Source organism: Anomalospiza imberbis, chromosome 3 (assembly GCF_031753505.1).
Source record: "Anomalospiza imberbis isolate Cuckoo-Finch-1a 21T00152 chromosome 3, ASM3175350v1, whole genome shotgun sequence".
Lineage (NCBI taxonomy): Eukaryota > Metazoa > Chordata > Aves > Passeriformes > Viduidae > Anomalospiza > Anomalospiza imberbis.
Window position 1 is genome coordinate 45,752,700 of NC_089683.1, and position 21,205 is coordinate 45,773,904.

General features: G+C 39.0%; 1 protein-coding gene and 1 long non-coding RNA gene across 5 annotated transcripts; one reads left to right on the plus strand and one right to left on the minus strand.

Annotated features, from left to right (window-relative positions):
* The first annotated feature begins 210 nt into the window (after nt 1–210).
* On the plus strand, nt 211–11,456 carry CEP57L1 (centrosomal protein 57 like 1). Its single transcript, XM_068184223.1, is given in 10 exon segments — nt 211–355; nt 2,137–2,316; nt 2,904–3,025; nt 3,444–3,560; nt 3,818–3,895; nt 5,603–5,701; nt 6,419–6,496; nt 6,599–6,828; nt 8,950–9,094; nt 11,232–11,456. Coding segments are annotated over 10 exon segments (1,416 nt in total). The 5' UTR covers nt 211–213.
* On the minus strand, nt 2,916–20,361 carry LOC137470652 (uncharacterized). 4 transcript variants are annotated; one of them, XR_010997179.1, is made up of 6 exons: nt 20,311–20,361; nt 10,294–10,366; nt 6,536–7,039; nt 3,664–3,844; nt 3,354–3,444; nt 2,916–2,995 (listed from the first exon to the last, which is right to left on the minus strand). It is a non-coding gene; the product is annotated as an uncharacterized lncRNA (long non-coding RNA). The 4 variants fall into 4 exon arrangements; XR_010997177.1 differs by lacking the exon at nt 6,536–7,039; XR_010997176.1 differs by lacking the exons at nt 6,536–7,039; nt 10,294–10,366.
* Between the last annotated feature and the right edge of the window lie 844 nt (nt 20,362–21,205).

Below are 21,205 nucleotides of genomic sequence, written 5' to 3' on the forward strand. Positions count from 1 at the left end.
GAAATATATTGTTTTGGAACTGCATTAAAAGACAGGATTCTTCTGGTGGGGTGTGGGTATTATTATTGTTGTTGTTATCATTACTACTATTATTATTTTGGTGTACATGATCTGGCTTGATATAAACAGAGCCAGGAACAGCCCAGTGACATAGTTCTGAAAAAGAGTATTTTAAAGAAATAATGTCATTAAATGTCTCTCTTTCTACAGGCTATGGATTCTGAATCAAAGAATAGTTTCATAGGAAGTTTTCTTCAGCCACCAGATTGGAAGCTTCCTGCAGCCTTTGTTTGTATAGAATCAAAGAAGTTGGCAGCTGCTTCTGGTGACAGGCCTTCTCTCCCAAATAACCAAGGTATAGCCAAAATATGTCCTTAAAACAGTCTTTTTAATTGTTTCATGTGAAATCTCTTGAGCAAACTCCCCATCCTATTTGACTGAGTTCAATGACTTGGTGCAGTTATCAGTCTGACATTAAGACAGGATGTATATGTGTCCTGAGGGAGTAGTCTCCCTGAAGTCATACGTCTAGAATGGAAACCTCTGCAAATCTTCTAACATCCTTGTAAACTTTGTCTTTGAAATTTGTTTAACTTAAAATTGTCGGACTTCCTCTGAAAGCAAGGGAGAATGCTTCAAACTCAGTAGAAGTAGTTCATGACTTCAAATACAGTAAAAAAAAGATCATTAGTATGGTACAGTGACCTGAAATTGGCTTTGCACAGTGCCATTTGACTGCTTACAGCTTAAAATCACTTCTAAGGGTTTTTTGGTGGGGTTTTTTTGTTTGTTTGGAGTTTTTTGTTTTTGTTTTTTGGGTTTTTGGGGGTTCAGACTCACAGGAAAGTTAACAGCATGAAAGTTAATCCCTATGAAATATGGTCGTCAAGTGCCTTAGTGACTACTCTCTGGAGCTCACAAGGCAAATGCTCAGTGGCTTAACGTATCTGGAGTGCCTGAGGAATCTTAAGGATACCCATACTTGGACTTACTATCATGGACAACTTTGCTACCTTGCACAGGCATAGCCTATGAGTGTGCATGTGGTCATTGTTCTTCACCTGAAAAATCTGTGATTTCTGTAGTAATCTTATTTCATGCAGAGTTTGGGCGTTTTTGGATTACAGTGATCAGTTTAGTGCTATGTAGCTAAGTGGTTAAGGAAATGTTTGGCATGACAATAGAAAGATGGAAAAGATGGTCCCACTTCATCTTTCTGCTTTCTGCTATTTCCTTTTGAGGGTTTTTTTGAGTTTTTTTTTTATGTTTGTTTGGTTTTTTTTTTTCTGTTTTATGGTTTTGTTTGGTTTGGGGGGTTTTTTGTTTGTTTGTTTTTAATGGATCTGTGATAATATGGTGAAAATTGTTACAGTGGTAGCAATATTTGATGGTGTTCTTTTGATGGGAGAGTTTGGAATAGAGAAACTGTCAATTATAAAATGTGAGAAAAAAAGCTTGACTTGTTGCAGGACATGGCTTAAGCTTCCACAGGTTGTATGCTTTATGGAGAGCTAGCAGACTTGTAGCTGAAATTGCAGCTTTTATTTTTGGTATAATTTGACACATACTGATTTGAGGCTGAAAGCAAAATCTTCCAGACTTGTTTCCATGGTTTAAAGAATCATCAAATACAAGATACTAGATGTTGAAATATTACCTTTGGAAACAATAAAGTATTTAACAATGTATCCTTTGCTAAATTGTCCTTTGTATCTAATTTCTCCTCCTGTTCTGAGCATGTTTTTTCTTTTTAATCTGTCCAGGCCAGTTGCCTTACATTAAAACTTATGACCTCACTTGGGTGCCTGTGTTCTTTGCTTCTGTTTAAAGAGAAGGCCCAGGGTTTATTATATTCTATTTGACATTATTTTTCTGTGCTTGCTGCCATTTGGAGTGAAAATAGTTTTGCTTATAGGGCCAGAGCTTCATACCCCAGTTATGCAGGAAACACATCCATTTTCTCCCATATATGTACTGCATATGTTAGTGTACTGCTGGGGAATATAATTAATTTTGGGAGTGATACTAGGAAGAAAATTCAGGTAGTATATTGTAATGTGAAGTGTTTTCTAATAATGATAATCATCATCAAATAGGAACTGTTACTTAAGGTGTAGCTGTTGTGTTGTTTGCTAGCTGTAGTGGCAGCCCTGAAAGCTCTGCAGGAAAAGATCCACCGCCTAGAGCTGGAGAAGTCACAGGCTGAAGATAAACTGTGCAGCCTCTCCAGAGCAGCTGCTCAGTACAAGAAGGTCTTAGAGCACAAATCCTATGAGAAGGATGCAGCACATCAAGAGCTGATGCAACAGAGGAAAGGTATTTCTTTGGGGTGATAAGGTGTAGCCACAGCAACACTAAGACTGTATAATCCAGGGAGTGTTTTGTTTTGAAAAACTGCTAATTAGTGCAGCTCTCTTTCATTTTTTGATTCAGAACTGAGGAGGGACAGGAGCTTGATAATTGTGGATCAAGTTGAGATATTTTTTACATATATCAACCGAGTATTGCATAAGCGATAAAGCAATTTTAAAGACTAAGCATGTTTCAGGTGGTATGTTTAACTCCTACAATAAGCAAGCAGCTGCTTACATAACAGTGCTAGCTTGAGAAAAGATAGAAGAGAAGATTCTCCTTTCTCAAATTCTGGTTAGGTATCTGCTGATACAAATCAAAGTAACTGTAGTGCTCATGCCTTTAGAATTCAAATTAGAGAGTAGTTTTGAAAAAACATTTTGATTCTCATGTCTTATATATAAAATACATTTTAACCTCATTACTTGTTCAGACTAACAAAACTGTTCTTGTCTGATTTGAAGACAGAGAATTCCTCAATGATATGACAGTCTAGCTAAATGTGTAGCTCCGTTTGCTGTACCGAATATCTTGTTTCTTTCTTTCTGTAGATTCATATATGCAGTTAAATGCAGCACAATCCCGCTGCTCCCTGCTGGAGAAACAGCTGGATTACATGAGAAAGATGGTTTCCAGTGCAGAACTGGAAAAGAAAATTATTTTAGAACAACAGGTGAAGTCCTTTAGCATAATAACAAAGTAGTGACATAGTTCAAAAGTGTAGAAATGTGCAGAATCTGAAGTTTTTTGTGGTCATTGTTTTTCCTGAGCTCTGCTCAGGCTGCTAGCAAACAGAAGCAATTTAGTGTATGGCTGTTGACAACCATTCAATGAATTGTATGAAAAGCTCCCTGGGTGGAACTCCTAATGAGCAAAGCCATGCTATTACTTGCACACTTGGTAGACAAAAAAGCTGCTGGAAGCTTAAGCTGTCTTTGTTTGCCTGGTATTTTTCATCACTTTGCAATTTAAAAAATATGGAATTTAAACTAATTAAACACCTTTATTCTGATGTGGGGTGGTTTGGTGTTTTTTTCTGTCTGAAACAATTTCAGTCAGTTGCCAACTCCATTCTTGCTTATTTTCTCCAGGCTCAGCTTCAGAAAGAGGAAGATCAGAACCGGCTGGAACTGCATGCAAAACTTGAAAAGCTTGAAATGCTAGAAAAAGAGTGTCTTAAACTTACTGCTACTCAGAGAATTGCTGAAGTAAGCATGCATGGAATGACAGTCTGAAAGTCATTTGGTATCATTTTATGGCATACTATTAATAGTACTAAGTTTTGCAAAAGTTACCTCTGTTGAAGCATACCTTGGCTTCGAGTGCATTAGTCTTTTTTCAGTTTGGGCTTTAAAAATTCACACAGTCCAGTTTTATCCCCATATTACAGTTGTGAGCTCCTCCAGACTTCTGATTCAGCATGACAAATTGAAGTGGGACTCATCATTCTTGCCTTCAAATTCAGGACAAGATCAAACACTTAGAAGAAAAACTGTGTAAAGAAGAGCATCAGCATAAGCTAATACAAGAAAAAACTGCTCAGGTAGACCGAAAAGGTTTTATTTTATCTTATGTTTTAGTACTGAAGAAAGCTATTCTCTCTGTTCAAAATGCCCTTCTTGTTTTATTACATTTTAACTCCTCATGTTTATTACCCAGGCAGAACTCCTGGAATACTGCCTAGATCAGTTATAAGCTACATATTAGAAAGCTTGCCAGGTGTGTTGTATATCTCAATGAAGAAAGGTTCTACTTGGGTTTGTATTACTGATACAGTTCATCAGCCTCAACACTGCTCTAAGTGACCCAGGTGGAAAATTAATTTCTAGAAAATCTGTAACTGAATCAGGTTCACTTAATTTGCAGTAACTCGAAAGTGGTCACATATGAAACCATATATACCAAGTGAGGTTGATTATTATGTTTGTTTTCCTCCCTTTGTTAAGATCTGTAGAAATCTACTCCATAGGGCTGTACTTGGAAAAACCTTAATCATTGATATGTTGTTCATCAAATGAGGTCTTGTATAATTCATTATTCTGTGAAGCCATAATCAGTTTGTTGGGCCAGCATCCATCTGGGAGAGGAGTATTTGCCAAAGAGAGCAAAATGATGAAACCTTTTGTTAAAGGGGCAAGGTAGTCATATTCCAAACCTCACTTTGTGCATAAGTAGCAGCCAGCTTGAAAGAGAGACCAATAGTGGGGGTTGCAGTGCTGAAGAGTAATATTGGAATAATGTAAGCAAAGCTGATGCCTTAATTCAATTCATCACTGCTGTCAGCTCTTATACCTCATCCAAGGATGATGGGTTTTCATCAACCCAGGAAGCTTTAAATAGCATGCAAATTTGTAGCCCAGATGTCTGACCATCTCCAGAATCCAGCAGAATGACACAGTTGAAAACCTGTAGGTTTTTTGGTTTCTTGCTTAGACTGCATGCTGCTGCAGAGCAAAAGGCCTAGTACAGAGATTTTATCTTCTGAGAAATGTAGTAAGAATGACTCTCCCAGAGCAGACAGTCTAAACATTTGGTCAAGAAAGTACTAAGGTGCAGTAAACTGAGTCCTAAAGTAGTGTTAGTACCATCTTAATACACTGCAGGATGGATTTAGGTCCATTGGATCTGAGCTGGGAAGCACAGGGTGTGGTGTGGTTCACTTCCTCTTGATGATAGAAAAGCCAGAATATTTTTACTTCAGTGGTGGACCTCCAGCGTTGTTCAGCTGGAACTGTAACACATGCCAAAACAAAGTCCTTGTCCTGTCTTTAATTGGGGTTGATTGTCATCCTGTTTATCATGGGCCTTGATAGCAACTTTGAACCACCGAACAGTATGAGGATTGTCCAGCAGGTTTGACCTCAGTGTAACACAGACAGGCTTAGTTCTCTCTGTCCTCAGATTGTAGGAGCCAAATGTTCATATAATTTGGATTTTATGATCAGATCCTCAGCATGTGGCAGGATTGGCTATCTCGGTTGCTGGTTGTCAAGTGGAAAAATACAGTTGTTGCTGCAACTGAATATGAAAATGAGGAATACTAAGACAGAGCTGCAAGATCTGCCTGATACCATGCCTTCCTAGTAATCTGTTCAGGTTTTAAGAGTAGCTTATGCCTTCCAAGCAGGACAATTAATAGTGCCCTTAATTGGTTCTTATCCATGCATGAAGGAGAATTAATTTAATCTTGCTATTTCATACTTCTAATATTACATTAAATGGCTGTTTTCTTTTTTGCTTATTGCCACAGCTTCAAACAGGATTTGATATAAACAGAATTTTGATGTCTTCAGTAACATCTCAACATGAACCTGAAAAGGAAAACGGGAAGAACAAAAAACCTAGGAAGGTAATGTGGAAATTTTATTAGCATACTGTTGCTGATAGCATCTGACTCGCACAGAGACTGGAATTTGTGAAAAACAGTGATGTAAGAGGCACTTGATTCATCTGCTGCACTTTACTCCACTTCCAAAGTGAGAAACAGTGCTAAATAACTCTTTTTTCCCCTCTTTTTTCTTTCCTTCATTAATTAAAATGGTACTGTGGCTGGTAGGACATCACTGGAAAACCTTCCCTTATCAGCTTGACAATTACCTCTGTTAAAATCTTGCTGCCATCCCCCATGTCTTGTCTTAGCTTCCTTTCAGTTTATCTGGCAAAATTTGTTTCCAAAGGAGTTTTGGCTCAGCATCTTAAGGTGGTGTGTTTTGGGGGGATTCCTGAAATCAAGAGAAATGATTTTGCAACACATGTTACAGATCAGTCAAAATTTTGCAACTGTGGTTTTGAAAACATAAGTAAATAGGTTTGATTCCTTTAATGTTAGCCTAATTGTTAAAAAATCTCCTACATGCATATGGAATAAATTGACTTGTGTCAGCTATTGGAAAGTCTTATTTGTTACACATACAGAAGGAGGGAATGATTTTTTTAAACCAGAAGAAAACTGAGGTGATGCATTTCACTGTGTATTTACTTGAATTTTACTTACTAAAAAAGAGTTTAAGATTGTACTCTTGAGTCAACAGATTGGAATTTTTTGTCTTATATTTTCTTATGGCAGAGAAATGCTACAATGAAGAAAATGCAGCTTTCACAATTACACGTAAAGGCTGGTGAACTACCTTTTGTGGCTGGGAAGGTAGGTGAAAACCACTGTTGTCACTAAAGTGACATCTACAGTTTGAGTAAGGGTATGTAGTAGTTAATTACTTCTGTAAGCCGCTGATCATTCTTCTTTAAGTCTGTCAGCTCCAGCCATTCTGTCAGCGCAAATGTACAAAGCGTGCTGCACATTATGAAGCATCGCAATCCGTGTGTCTCATCGCGAGGACAAGGAGGAGCTACAGCTGGGATTTCAGGGCACGGTGCACTTTCAAAATCTGTTTCCACTTGTTCCACATCACCCACTGCCACCAGGAGCTTTTCAGACCTTCTGTTGGCCTTTCAAGACGAGCTGGGCCAAATGAGCTCGTGAGTACCCATCGTTGGTGTTGTGAGTAAACGTGACTTCAGCAGTAGCCCTGAGAAGTGACGGGTGCTGTAGTTGAGCCCAGCCTGTTTTCACTATAGGACTACTTACTGACAGAATGACCTGAGCAGGCTTGACTAGTAGGATTTTTCTCATTCAAAAAATTCTTTCTATCCTGGTGTTTCACTGGTCTTGTTTTTCTGCCTCCACATCCTGTATTTAAACAAGCTGCTACTGAAGTAGTAGCTACAGCAAATGAAAAGCTTTCAGACCTGTGCTTCTTAGACATTTTAAACATATTCTGAGATATATAGAGTAAATAAAAATTTTTCTCCTGGAAAAGGCTGCAGATCTGGTGCTGATATTGAGTAGGCCTGCAGGATGCAGTCAATCTGGTTGGTGGAATGGGTTAGTACAGCTCTGGCATAAACAGTCCTGTCACTGTTGTAGTGTGTTTTGGTTAAATTCATGTTTGCCCCCTGTTACCTTCCCTAATCTCCTCCTCTCCCCAGTTGTCAGTCTTCCAAAGCCCATCCCTAACCACCTCCCTTCCAAGTCGTTAATCCTCCCCATCCCTGCCCCTTTTTCCAGAACTCTCCCTGCCAATCCTCCTTGTCCCAACCCCTCCTTCCAGAGTGTTCCCTGTCTATTTTGTTATACTCGACACCCTATTTGTTACTTTGTGTTATTCCACTGCCCTATTTCCCCTGGTTGGTTTACAATAGTTTACTCCCACCTTAGACCCCTCCCCAGCTTTACCCTCATTGGTTAATGTTCCTACACCCCTCCTCCTGAGTTACTGTATAAAAACTTCTGTTCACCCCCCACCCCCCCAATCTGGTCTTGGGGCTCCATGTTGTCCATCTGATAAATACACTCTGGTTTACCCCAAGACCCGTGTCCTCTTCATCTGTCCCTGCGCCAAACCTTCTGATAACTGGGATAGCAGAGCTCGCAGAGACGTGTCACAACATCTCTCCTGTTCTTTGAACTCACTCTGTGTTCTTTCCTTACCTGTGTACCTGCTGGGTCTTTGTGCTGAGTCAGTCTGGTGCTCGTACCCTTTGCTTGTTGATAGCAGGAGAACTTGCTGGTCCTGTAAGGGGGTTGTGAAAGAGGGATGGTCTCCTGCCAGAAAATGGGCAGGGTGTGGAAGAAGCTAACACTTCAGATGGGAGTGTATGTATCTTTCTAGCCATGAAACTAAATGTGGATTACAACCTGTTGTGTTCTTAGGCATCTTCCCATTAATGCAGGCTTGTGGGACTGTGGGCCAGAGCTCTGTAGCTGGTCATAGCAGACATGTCAACACAATGAGCTGTGGTTTGAACAGAGGAGGATGTGCTGATTAAACCAGTTAGGATGTTGACGCTGATTTGGAATCCTTGATGTGGTAAAATTTAAACTGGCAAGCAATCTAATGTTCAAAAAGCAATGTCTAGCTTTCTCATAGCAGTTCAAGGACAGTTCTTTTTTTATATAGCAGCAACCAGTTTCTTCAATGAAACTGTCAAGGAGAAGCCATTAGTTAGAAGTCAGAAAAGAAGCTCTGACCTTTGTAAAGGGATTACTTATCTAAGAGGGGATCTCTGGCTTCAATTTGTTCAGGTATCTGGGTATCACAATCTACACAGTTTCTTTTACTTAATCTGGTTAGTTTAATTAAACAGCCCACTTTGCTGTAAATCTTTTTGAGTAGAACATTTTAATTTGAATAATTTGTCCGAAAAATTGTAACTTGAATGTACTAGTTTAAAAAATCCATGTATTACACTAAGCCTTCAAAGTTTGTGCTAAATTGGCGGGAAGTGAAAATGTACTGCATAGCTGCAGTTCACTTTCAAAAATCTCATTTTGCACACTATTACACATGTAGTTGTTGTGCCTGTGGGAAGAAGGAGAAGTAAGATGCACATCAGCTAAAAATTTGTAATGAGAAAATCAGATTCACAGGAAAACCTTTTCCCTTTCTCATGTTAATATAGTCCAGATTAATGTGTATTGTGTCATAGTGGAAATAATGCTAAATTTCTGTACTCTGCACAAAATGACTAGGAACTCCTGCAGGAAGAAATCCTAGAGACTGTATCATGAATACTTAGATTGCTATTCTTCTTTAATAGTGAGCATCAAGAACTGCTGGAGCAGATACAGGAGACTCAAGACTCCCAAGCTCGTGAAGACCTGGAACAGGAGCTGGATTGTCTCGTAAAACAAATGGAGATGAAAGGAAAACAAATATCCAAGCTGAAAAAGCATCAGGCTACTGTAAGAATGAAATGTAAACTTTCTAGCTACTAACATTTTTGTTGAAAGGCTGCCACAACTCTGCCTCCTGTTGTCATCAGCTAGAATGTCACTGGAATGTTTTAAGCCAAGATGTTGCAGTATGGGTGACTATAATTAGACTGCTGGCTCATATTTTTGTACCTCCAATTTCTTCATTTGATCATGAAAAAGTGCTAGTGCTTACAACTGGCAGTTAGGAATGTATGCTGGTGGGAAAGCTTCCTGCCCTGTGGCAGTTCTGCAGTACAGAGCTGGGTTGCACTGTCTGTCACTTCTGCTCACCATGTTAAGATAAACTGTTGAAATTTCATTTCTTTATATCCTGTCCCTCAGGGGAATGAGAAAATAGAAGCTGTAATTTCTGTACAGACAGGATTAAATGTCTTTTATACTACTGAAACATTGAAGCTTTTTGTTAACTAGTGTGTTGACCAGAGCTTCTCCAAAATCATAGCTGGGCAAGCCTTTCAGTTTTGTTTAACCTTTAAACTGCCCTCATTCTGTCAGTATTCAGTTTAGAGCCATAGATAACAACTTTTCATACATGCCCATGTAAAATCTCTCTTCTGTAGCTGAACAGTCTAACTCTTTTGTAGCAATTTGGTTTGGGCATATGATTAAACATTCAATCCATAGTTCTGTCTGATTGTTTCTGTTTTTTCATCTTATGTTTCAAGATAAATACTCACCTGAGAACTTTGCTTTTACAGGAAACAAAACTCGGCGTGAGACCTTATGAAAAGAGGAGGATATAGTTAATTTAAATCTGACCAGTTTTATTCACATTCATTTTTGATGGATTTTACTCACTTAAACTTTTTATTGTCCATGTAATTGCAAGCATAGAGGTGCTTTATGTCATAGCAGATGTGTCAGACTTACATATTAGCAATATGGACAAAGGGCATTGACTGCTGAGTCCTCACTGCCTCTCTTGGCAATGTCAGCTGGTTTTTTTGATAAAAGTCTTATATTCTTGAAGACACAACAATTATGGTGTTCTCCTTGCCTCAAAATCTTGCTGTCTTCATCCTCAGGAACCTAAGACACTGGGCAACAACTGCACCTTGGTTTCTTTCTTTTGCATATCTTTATGGCCACAGTTTGCCTTTGTTTTGGGATGATGAAGAGTAGCACATACAATGTGGTGCAACCTTGTTGTCATCTTTGCCTCTTACCAGTGTGCAGATCTTCTGGCAAGTACTCCATGCTCTGGTACAGCCTGGTCAGAGCACACCCCTTAGGGTCTTGCTGTAAATAGTAGTGTCTGTATGATTACTGTCCATCATGCCCTGGTTATCAATACAGGCCATTCCTCTAACTCCTTGGCCTGTATTTTTTTTCTGGTGCTTTTGCACACAGACATTTCCATTTGTATTTTATACAGGCCAATCTTAATAATTCTAATGCATATTTCTTTTTCTAGAACCTGCCATACTAAAAGTGCCATGCTAATCTCTGTGTTTCACAGTTAATATGTTCTAGAATGCAATTAAAGGTAATTATTTTTAGAAATGGACTTAAAGCCTAAATTGGCATTTGGAATGCTTCCAGCCTAATTTTATCTTTGGGAAGTGACCTTTTCATGCCAAGTGCAAGTCAAGACTCATTATTTGACATTTTAAAAAACATTCTTCAGCATTTAACCCTATTTATTCTGTTTTCCACTTTTGTTAAGGAGGCTTCAAAATAAGCTGCTTAGATCCAGTAACTGATAATTAACAGTATACATTTTAGAGGTTTATTGGTTTTTTAGGGGTTTATTGTTTTTTTTATTAGGGTTGTACAAAGTGAAATGGAAAGAAACTATTGTTTCTTTCACAGATTATTAAGAGATGATATTCCAGCTGTCTCAAGCATGCATTTTTATGTTAGGGAGTGATGGGATTCAAGACCAATTGAGTGTGGGTGAGGTCAGTTTTCTGTGGTGGTTTCTTTATGGGCAAGGTCAGTTTTCTGTTACAGTGAGACAATTGTGCATGGTTACTAAGTTTAAACTTTTTTTTAAATGTCTCTTAGTCATCTGTAGTTTGGAGTTCAGTAGAAGTCCAGTCATATCTACAGCTGTGGGTCTCTGGAGTATGTAACGTGCTAATTAGAATTTTTTTTTCCCTAGGTGCAGAAATTAAAGAGAAAAACTCAGAAATTGAAGCAAGGGGCAACTCATGTAAAACTAAAGTGTGGTGAACAAAAGGAAGCAAATGAGATTGCAGTCACTGTAAAGGAAAGTATGTCTAAACCTTGTCCTGGGCAGAAGAGCAGAAGTTCTCTTCAGCTGCTAAAAGCTGTGAGGCAACTTCAGCTATATCTGAAAAAAGATGATGTCATCTGAGAAGAATAGTTCTGAAGTTTTTGAAGTTGTCTGACATCTAGTAAATTTTTAGTTGCACAAAACACCTCCTAAAAATAAACTGGATACAGTAGATATGTACATTCTAAACTGCCTACTCTCCAGTAGGTCAGTTTGTTCACCTTAGAATTAATTTTCATGTAGTGTAGCTATAACTCAACTGCACTTCCTTGTAATAAAGTGTTTTAATGGACTAATGAAATGTTATCATTTGTTAACTTGTCAAATAAAATTTTATACTTTTTTTACACTTAAAATAGTATGTGATCTTTCATGTCCTATTTCCCCAGCTACCAAGGAGATATTTAGAGCTTGCTTTTCCAGAATGACTTGTGCTAGTGCTTCTGTACAAATAAAAACAAATGTGTTCCTTTCTCTAATGACTGAAGGTTCAGATCACTGTGAATGAGGCAGAAGAGGCATTGTCTCTTTATTTATATATGTTTTCATGAATATTAATATTATTACTTTAGAAGCTCTCTTGACAGTTAGGGACAGCTGGGGTCTAGAAGCACAACCCACGACCTGGTTTAGCCACGAGAGTATGGGAGTGTTCTTGATATGTGCATGGGAGGGGCCACTGCCAAACGCTTGAGTGCTTGCCTTCTCTTTAACAGAACCTGCTTCTAGAACAGTATAGAGTGACTATACAGAGGAGGAGACTGTCGTAGAGGAGACCTTCAGCTGTGTACCTATTACCAATCTTCTTATTTATGGATTATTTCTAGCTTAGAAAACACCTTGTATTTTTAAAGCTGCTTAGACAAAATTCGAAGCGTGGTATTTTTTCATGGTGCAGATATCTTTTCTGAGATAGTTTCATGCACTTCTGGATGCTTGAATCTCTGATACTGGTAGGGATAGGATGCATAAATCTCTCTGGCTCCCTCTGTACCTCGACCTGGTGTTCTTGTTGACTGCAGAATCCTGGGGAGAGGGTGTTATTTTGGAGCTGGAGAAGCGGGGCCCCGGTTCCCCACTTGGGCAGAAGCTGTGATGGAGGGCTGCAACTTTGGGTCTGTCAACCAGGTACTGGATGGGGCAGTCTTTAAATGATGGCAGCATTGAATAGTCAGTCTTCAAAATGTGTGTACTGACAGGGGCTGTCCAGTCCCCGAAAAAAATTTGTGTTTGCCCTTCTGTGGGGTGAGTGGCTGGAGGGAAAGGGACACAGTTGAACCTGGTCCTGCTGGCGACTGGGCGTTTCTCATCTCTGCCTGCTTTGGAGAGGGACCAGGAGCTGAAAAAGCTGTCTTGCTCAGAGCCAGGAGCTGGTATTTGAGAGGGGAAAATAGGAATGGATAATACCTGAGCTTACATTGGCTGACTGGTTACATCACTTGTATTTCAACTCACAAGATTTAAATACATTTTAATAATTCTTTTCTGCTTTTTCTTTCTGAAGCTTTTATTTCTGTAATGTGTGTGTTTTCACACACCAAAGCAAAGTAGATGCATTTCAGCATCAGCTGAGAGATCCAAACCAGATACAAAGAAACTGTATCCCAAACCAGTTTTATTGCTTGAAGAAAAGAACAAAATTTGTTTTCAGATTGTATCTTGGGAGGGAGGAGTAGGGTAGGAAGTCAGGTTATGTATTTATCTATTAGCATATTCACAGTTTGAGGCAGTTATCAGTCATGTAAAATAAATCTTCAAAGAAATATCTGTCAGAGAATAATTGTCTAGAAGCTGCATTGGGAAGGTGAGCTTGTGCACAACTGTGGTGAAGTTCAGCTCTGTGATAATTAGGCAGATCACAGTGAATTTTGCTGGGATCAAATGCTTCATGTCTTTATGCTCCAAAAATGTTCTGGCCTAGAACTCCATAAACATACATTTGGAGAAAGCACAGTGGTCAGAGCAGGCTTCTTCACAAGAACAATATGTTTTTGGCTTAGTAAGTGCTTACTCTATTCTTTTGCAAATCCCTGTTTTGATTTATATCCTGCATGTTTTTGTTTGTCTTCTTAGATGAAACTGTATATATCTCTTTTTTATTAATGGTTTGGATCTAGCTCTGCAAGGCAGCAGACAAAAACACACAGTGATCCCAAAAAAAAGACTTATTTACTTGAGATCTGGGTTCTTTTGCGCCAAGTTATGCAAAATTGCGGCAACAGGTTTTATTGGTATTTGAATCAAGGGTTGTATTTTATGGTTAGATATAAAGGAAAGCAAATAAAAGATGTAGGTCAAACAGTGTGATTAAAAATACAGACCAACAAATTGCATCCAACAATAGTTCACTTTACTGTTGCTAATGTATGCTAGCACAATTTAATGGCTCGTTACTTGAGCCTGCTGGAAAGACTTTGCCCTACTACAAAAGATGTTCAGTTTGAGCATGTGTGTTACAATCTTCTAACTAGCAAAGCTGGAGGTTGGACATAGCTATAAATCCAGTGTGTTCTGGGAATAGAAGCTGGCAAAAACACTCAGAGCTAAATAATCAAGGCAGGATCTTGCTGGCTAACATAACTAAGTGCAGATGTTTATGTGGACTGAAATACATTCCCAGAATAAGAATATTGTACAAACACATGATGATTTTATAGCAGGGGAAAAAGCCAAGGAAATGAGGATAATAAAATAAGCAGTCTTATTTTTGATGAAGCACGTTCTGTTTCTCTCTGCTTGCCTGTACTAAAGTGCCTCTACTGTGTCCCCTACTGGGGCCTGTTGAAGCTTCTGCAATTGCTTTGGTTGTGGCTCAGGTGCTTACCTGAAAGTCTCCATGGGCTCCCATGTGGGTGCCACAGTCTGTCTTAGATGAGAGGAGAAGGGAGAAGCAAGCATTTGTGAAAGTGTTACTCTGAGGGAACAGCTGAAACAGGCCAGATTAATCTTATCCCAAATGCCTGGTCATTAGTTTTACAGCCATTATCTGTGTTATTTTTATCTGAACTTCACATAGTGCCATCATTTCTTTTCTCTTGATTCCTTCTTATTTATACAGCTGAAGAACTGCCTACTCTTTATTTTCTTTAGCAATTTTTAATTTAGCTGATGTTTCTTGCTTTAGTTTGGACTTCCCAGCCCTTAGTTTGGGCTTCCCAGCTCTGACTTAAGCCGCACCAGTGCTTTTTTTTTGAGGGGTCATGATTGTGTCAACTGTTCAATTTTGAGGCCTGAATACATGCATGTGAGCCAGGAATATTGGCTTTTTCATTGTGTGTTTACCACAGAATTATGGTTGAAATTGAATGGAATGTCACAACATAAACTGAATCAATTTCATGTTGTATATTGTAAGCAAAACTCCCTGGCAAGTCAAGTGTGCCCTTCTTAGAGTGAAGAGGAAGCAGCTTCAAACATAATACTGCAATGCATAAACAGAGTGGTTGCATAGGAGGCTTTCCTTGGCAATTATGAGATGAACGCTAAGATGTGTCCAAGTTTGGCATTACACTTCAAGGAAGTCTAGACTACTTGGAGAATATGTGGAGGAAAAACAGAGGTGAAGAACACTTGAGTAAGACACATGAGACAAAAAAAGAAAGGAACTGGATTTACGCCTCCACTCTGTTTTCTCTAGGTTATAAATCTTAAGAAACATGGGACATTGCTGTAAGGGTGAAGGGAATAAAGTTCTGTTTGCACTTGTGCATAGGACATGTAATAGTGGGCTAAAAATCAAGCTTTCCAAAGATAGTGTAAGCTAAACACTGACATCTAGGCTAGGAGGTTGTTGACCATCTGTAATGGCCATCCATTTTTAAGAACAGGATAAACAAATACCTTAGGGAACAGATTTACTTTCTCCTGCCCAAGAGCAGTGAAAGTAGTAGATGGATCATAAAACCCATTCTGGTCCTAGCTCTTTAGGGCTCTGAAGTGTTCCATCGGTTTGCCATGTTTTGCTTTTGGATGAGATCTAGGGGGCCTTTTTTAAAGTCCAGGTTTTCACCTGTGGTTTTAATTTCCATGCATTAATTTTTCTCAAATAGATAAAAATTGTGTAGTGTATGCTTCTTGTACATATATTTATCATAGAACCTTAGAATACCTCAGGATGGAAGTGAGCCATAAGAACCAAAGATTCTAATTCCCTGCTCCTTGCAGGACTACCTAAAGCTAAACCAAATGACTAAAAGTGTCATCCAGATGCTCCTTGAACTCAGGCAGATTTGGTGCCATGACCATTTCCTTGGGAGCTCGGTCCAGTGACAGACCACCCTCTGGCTGAAGAGTCTTTTCCTAGTGACCAGTGTTGATACATGAGAATTAAAAACCAGTTCTCCTCCAAAAGTTTTCTCAGCTCCCCCTTCTGTGACACAGGCATCCTAGGAAGGTGACAGAATTGTAAAGGATGCTTGTCAAGGAACTCCACTGCATAGCTGTGCATTGTAATATGTATTTATAGGATTCACAAGTATCCAGATGGACTTTATAAAGACTTTCACAAAAAAAAAAAAAAAAAAAAAAAAAAAAAAAAAAAAAAGAAAGGAAGACAAGAATTTGCCAAAAAGTCTTCTAATTAAATAAATTCTGCTCTTTGAATATAGTCTTTTCATTAAACTTGCTTACTCATAATTTCACCATCTGAGCTGCATTGAGCCTGATAAATGTTTGGATTATACCAGCTTATGTGTAACATCCTGTTGAACATTTTTTCCTCTATTGTTCTGTTGGAATTCCAAAGGATATATCTTGTTTCAGAAAAGAAAGAGAGGTAATGCTGAAGAAAGGCTTACAGGCAGGTAAATAAAATGCACACTGGTTTAAAAAAAACCCTCTTAGATCTGCCAAGAAGTAACCAAAAATTAAAACCAGAGAAAGGAATATGATTTTTGAAATCTGGGCCTGTAAAGGCAGAATAGGAGGAGTCATAATGCTGTTTTCACTGTAGTGAAGTAGCATAACCCTTCTTTCATCTGAGTAGTACTTTGGACCTGGTTCTGCAACATTTATTTATGTGACAACTCAGTTAAATTCAATGCCTAATAATTCTTTCTGTATTTACCACTTTAGAAAACTTTTTAAATTTTTTTGTTTGTTTTCAATGTATGCTCCTTTTGCATGTGCTAGAAGCAAATGTCCTTGTTATTCACGCTGCTGTCATGCAGATGGAGTTAGAGTGCTGGAAATAGCCCGGAGAAGGGAGCACACGATAGTGCTGCTGCTGCTCCAGGTCGGGCTTTCGCTGACTGCGAGGACCCAGGAGCTTTCGCTGGCCCAGCAGGGTGCACTGTGCATATTTGAAAGTAAAACCATTATGAAACTCCTTCCTGAAAACAGGCATGAAAATGCCAGTATTTGCAGTTCCATTGCACAAAATGAAAATTTTCTCTTCTGTTTCTTGAAAAGATGGGAATCTATGCCAGACCCAATGGGCTGGGCCAAGGTTCTCTTAATTCCCTGAAGTTTTTGTGCTGTTCTAGTACATCTATGTTGCCGGTTAGTTTTATTTTCAGTTTTTAAGTGGGATTTAAATTTGTAGGTTCCATGATCTGAATTCTGCCATTTTCCTGGTATGAACTGTTTTGGTTTCTTTTTACTTTTAATACTTCCACTGGGTCAGCTTAAGGGAAGTACACTTTGTGAATAAGTCTAATAACAGAGTGGTGTTTGATGGCTGATTAGCTGTTGTTTCGGTGCTAATCTCCAATGCTAATGATGATATATATGATCTTTAAGTTTCCTATTATGTCAAGATGCTATTTTTTTTGAATGTGGGATTTGCTGGATATTTCTGATTTTATTCCAGATTTTTGCAGACAGAATTGCTCAGCTAGTCCAGAGTAAATATTTGCACATCCTAAGATGGAAGAGATTTTGTACGCACAGCAGTGTTATTGAACAATTTTATCCCCTTTATCAGGAGGGAACCAAACCTAGGAGCTGTCATGCATGCATCTAGCCCAGCAGCTGTTCATGAGAAACAGTGTGTCAGCAATGGCTTTTTTCCCACCCAAATAAAAAGCTATTAACACTGAGGGTAATTTGTCTCTAGACTTTCACTCTCAGCTGTCTATTTATGATCAGAATTAGCTCCTCAGCAAGGTTCACTATTGGGACTGAAATACCCTTTTCCTCATTGGGCTGGAAATAATGTTTGTAAGCACTTAGGAAGAAAATAAACCTTTGAGATTACTCTCAGGCTAGGATTCTTCATGCAGTGGGAATGCAATGGCCTTCCAGCTAACACAGGAAGAAGATTCAGAAATGCAAAAGTAACAGCCTCTCTTTTATATATGTAAGCAGAAGAAATTCAGTCACATCAAGGAGGAACACAGCAATGCAGTTCAGAGGGCTGCAAGGACTTCAGTGGCAAGGAAAAGTTCCTGACAGGAAAGAAAAATCCAGTGAATGTAGTGATGCAGGAAGATTAACACCTAGTAGTTATAGTGTGTCACTTACACTCTATGAAAGTAGTTTTCTCCAGATAAGATGAGCATCCTTTGAAGAGTGAAATGTAATTATGAAGCATTTTAAAAAGTAAACAGAGGAAGATCAAATTCAATGTGAGAAATCTATAGGTTTATAAGTAATGAGCTAGGCTGCATATATATAACTTAAAATTCCTTTAGCAAACTGATTTTACTAGGAAGGAAATGTTGCAACGATAAACTTATTTAGGCAATTAATGAGCTCCCTGTGTGCAGTGTGGGTAGTGTTGAGCTGCTTGGATTTGAGGAGATCTGGGATGAGAAGGAGAAAGCTTGGAGAGACTTTTTTCTGTATTATCACTGTTATGATGTTTAGATAGAGCAGGACACTATTGGGGACTGAGACATCTCAATGAGGCCTGCAGACTTGGGGAATATATGTTAAGCATCACCTTTTGAAAATAATTTTGAATACTTCCTTATTTATCCAATTTCTTCAGTAATTTCATTTTATCAGTGCTAGTGTCATTGACAGTGAATAAATTTCTGGAATTATATATAATTGATAGCTACAGTTTTGTTTTTTCTCTTTTGTGTTTCATTTTGTTACTAAATTTGCTACTGAACAGTTTATATGCTTTCTAAATGACTAAGAAATATAATTGGTATGTTCTTAACTCAAATTTTCCGGCATTGCCTATTTCTCATAGAATTAATATGGTTGGTGATAAATATCCTGATGTGGTTCAAGACAATTGGGAAAAATTAAGAAGTGCTTTAGACAGGAATTCAGATATTTTTAACACTGATGTGATTCCCTGTTCAAGAGTTTTAAGAAGAAATTGTGAATAATTATCAGCTTTCCTTTAAAACCACAGTCCTACAGATAATGCATTTGTTTATATGTATTTTCTGAGAAAGGTCAATACTGCAAATGTTGCCATCCTTGGTTTGTATGCTTGAGAAATCTGGAGTGTGGCTTTTAAAGTCAGCAGGAATCCTGGAAATCTGGTGCTCAGATTCCAGAGTCTGGAGCCCTGAATCTGCAGTGGTTGCTCCTCTGGACTTACTGTGTCTTGGACTGCAGAAACAGGCAGTTCAGATGGATATTTGTGGGATCGACTTGATAAAGAAGCCAAGATATGGTCTCAATTATGCCAAACCTTGAAACTCATCCTTCCAATTTTCTGCAACAATATTATTTAAAATATTTCTGTTGGTGGGCTGTTTTTGGATAAACTAAGAGAAGAAGGCTCTTGTTTAAAGACTTATGGTGAAGTATCTCTAGGAGTCTCTAGATTTTCACTCTAAACTGTCTGCTTATGATCAGAATTAGCTGCTCAGCAAGATTCACTATTGGGACTGGGTGTCTAGGAGTATCTGCTTGTGGTTATTCTCAAGTTCTCTTTCCTTTTGAAGGAAGGGAGGGAATTGTTTACATAGAATTACTCATATAGTGGTACTTAGCAAGCAAAGCAGCATTCCTGTTGCAGTGTGTTTAAAACCTAGGATGTAACCCACGCTGTTACACAATAGGAACTGTCTGGAACTGTAGCAGTTCACAGGATTGTCTCTGGAAAAGTACAACCCCCCTCTTCTGGGAACTAGGCAGGTCTATGCCTTGTCCTTGCAGGTGAGGAGTGAGCTGCCCAGGATGGAGAAATGAAAAGGTGCTGTGACTTGTCCTCCCTGTCTCCTTTCTCCACCAAAAATCTCTAGTGGATGTACCTGTGGATTTGCACAGGGGAGGAAGGCTGAGCCCTTGGCCCAAGTGGGACTGTCCAACCAGTGAGACTTGACTGGGACAGTGCTAAGGAAAGTACAGCTTTACCTGGGGCAGATAAGGGGTCTGTAGCATTTGGTTAGTGGCTCTGACTAGTCTAACTGGTGGTGCTGGTGTAGCCATTTTTCACTCCTTAACCCAAAAGGGTTCCATGATGGGGAGACACAGCTGCACTGCCACAGGAGTATGGCACTACCAGGGCAGGAAGAGCAGGGTTAAGCTCTTCGTCCCAAATGCAGCCTCTTGAATCTGCCACTTTTCTCTTATACAAGCAGGAAAGAAAGAGAGATGATCCATGATCTTGGATACAATGGGCTAATAATGTACAGAAAAGGGAGCAAGACCTACAACATTACAAAGTTCACCAGAGCCACTCTGTGGAATAGACCTTTATTAGTATTAAAAGCAACTCAGACGTGCTCTGGATCATTTTGATCTTCAATATCTGGTTATCTAATATTTGAGGAGCAGTTTCATCTTACCATCATAAGTGTCATTCATCTGCTATCTAGATCTGAGCATCATAGATGAAACAACAGAATGATTAGACAAGACATTAAAAACAAAGCTGAAATAAAGCATGGAACAGAAGCACAGATGGCCCGTATTGATTAAACAATGAGATAAAAATTGTATTACATGTTGTTCCAGTAAACCCCAAGAGTTGTGCTGAATTTTAGCAAATTCTATCTTGCCTGTTGGGATCATTGCGCATATAAGAAATACTCACCAATACTGGATAAAGAAGAATCAGCTGATACTTATGTAGACTTTCAAAGGTGTCTGGAAAAGAAGTAGCAGAAAAAGTGCTGCTCTTTTGTTTGGCCTAAGACAAAAAGCAACCAACCAAACAAACAAACCCCCAGTATTAAATATACCCATCAAAGAGCTGAGAAAAGGGAAGAAAATATGACAAAACTTAAAGTAACACAGGGGTTTTGGCTCTTCAAGGATGAAGTAATACTGGTATCCTTCAAAGCCTGGAGCAAGCCTGAGGTGATGTAAAGAAGAAGGAGAAAACAGTTTTCTTCTAAAAATGGTTGTTATGATGCCAACAGACTCTTCAACACTGTTACCAGGCCAGACGCAGCCATCCCCTGGACACCCTTGTTTTGGAAGTTGGCGATAGAAGCATTGTGCCAGAATCAGATACCAGAGGAGTAGTAACCCTGAAATAGTAACATACTTGAAGTTCTCATGGCACATGAAGATTTGGGAGGTGTGTGTGTGAGAAGAATGTTGTACATGCCTGAGCAGGACTCTGTTCAAGAAGAAGGATTGTTTAGCTGATGTCCTTTCCTAGAGGATAGGCACTCCTCCAAGGACTGTGGAGGTGCCTTGACCTTCAACAGCTGTTTGTCTTTTGGGGTCTGGCAGAAGGCCATTTATTAAAAGAGATATGAAAATAATAAAAATCCACACAACATGGATTTCCCCTGCCATCATATTCCATTCTCTGACATACTTCTGCTTCAGGATAAAAAGCCTCAGGGAATTAAGTCATGTTGTGGATGAAAAGTAAAGGGCACTGACAGCATTGCTTTCAGACATCTTGCACTCATGTTGCTTAAAGTGTTGATGTTCTCCAGCTGGTCTGATTATGGTTTTTTTGCAGAGTCCTACCA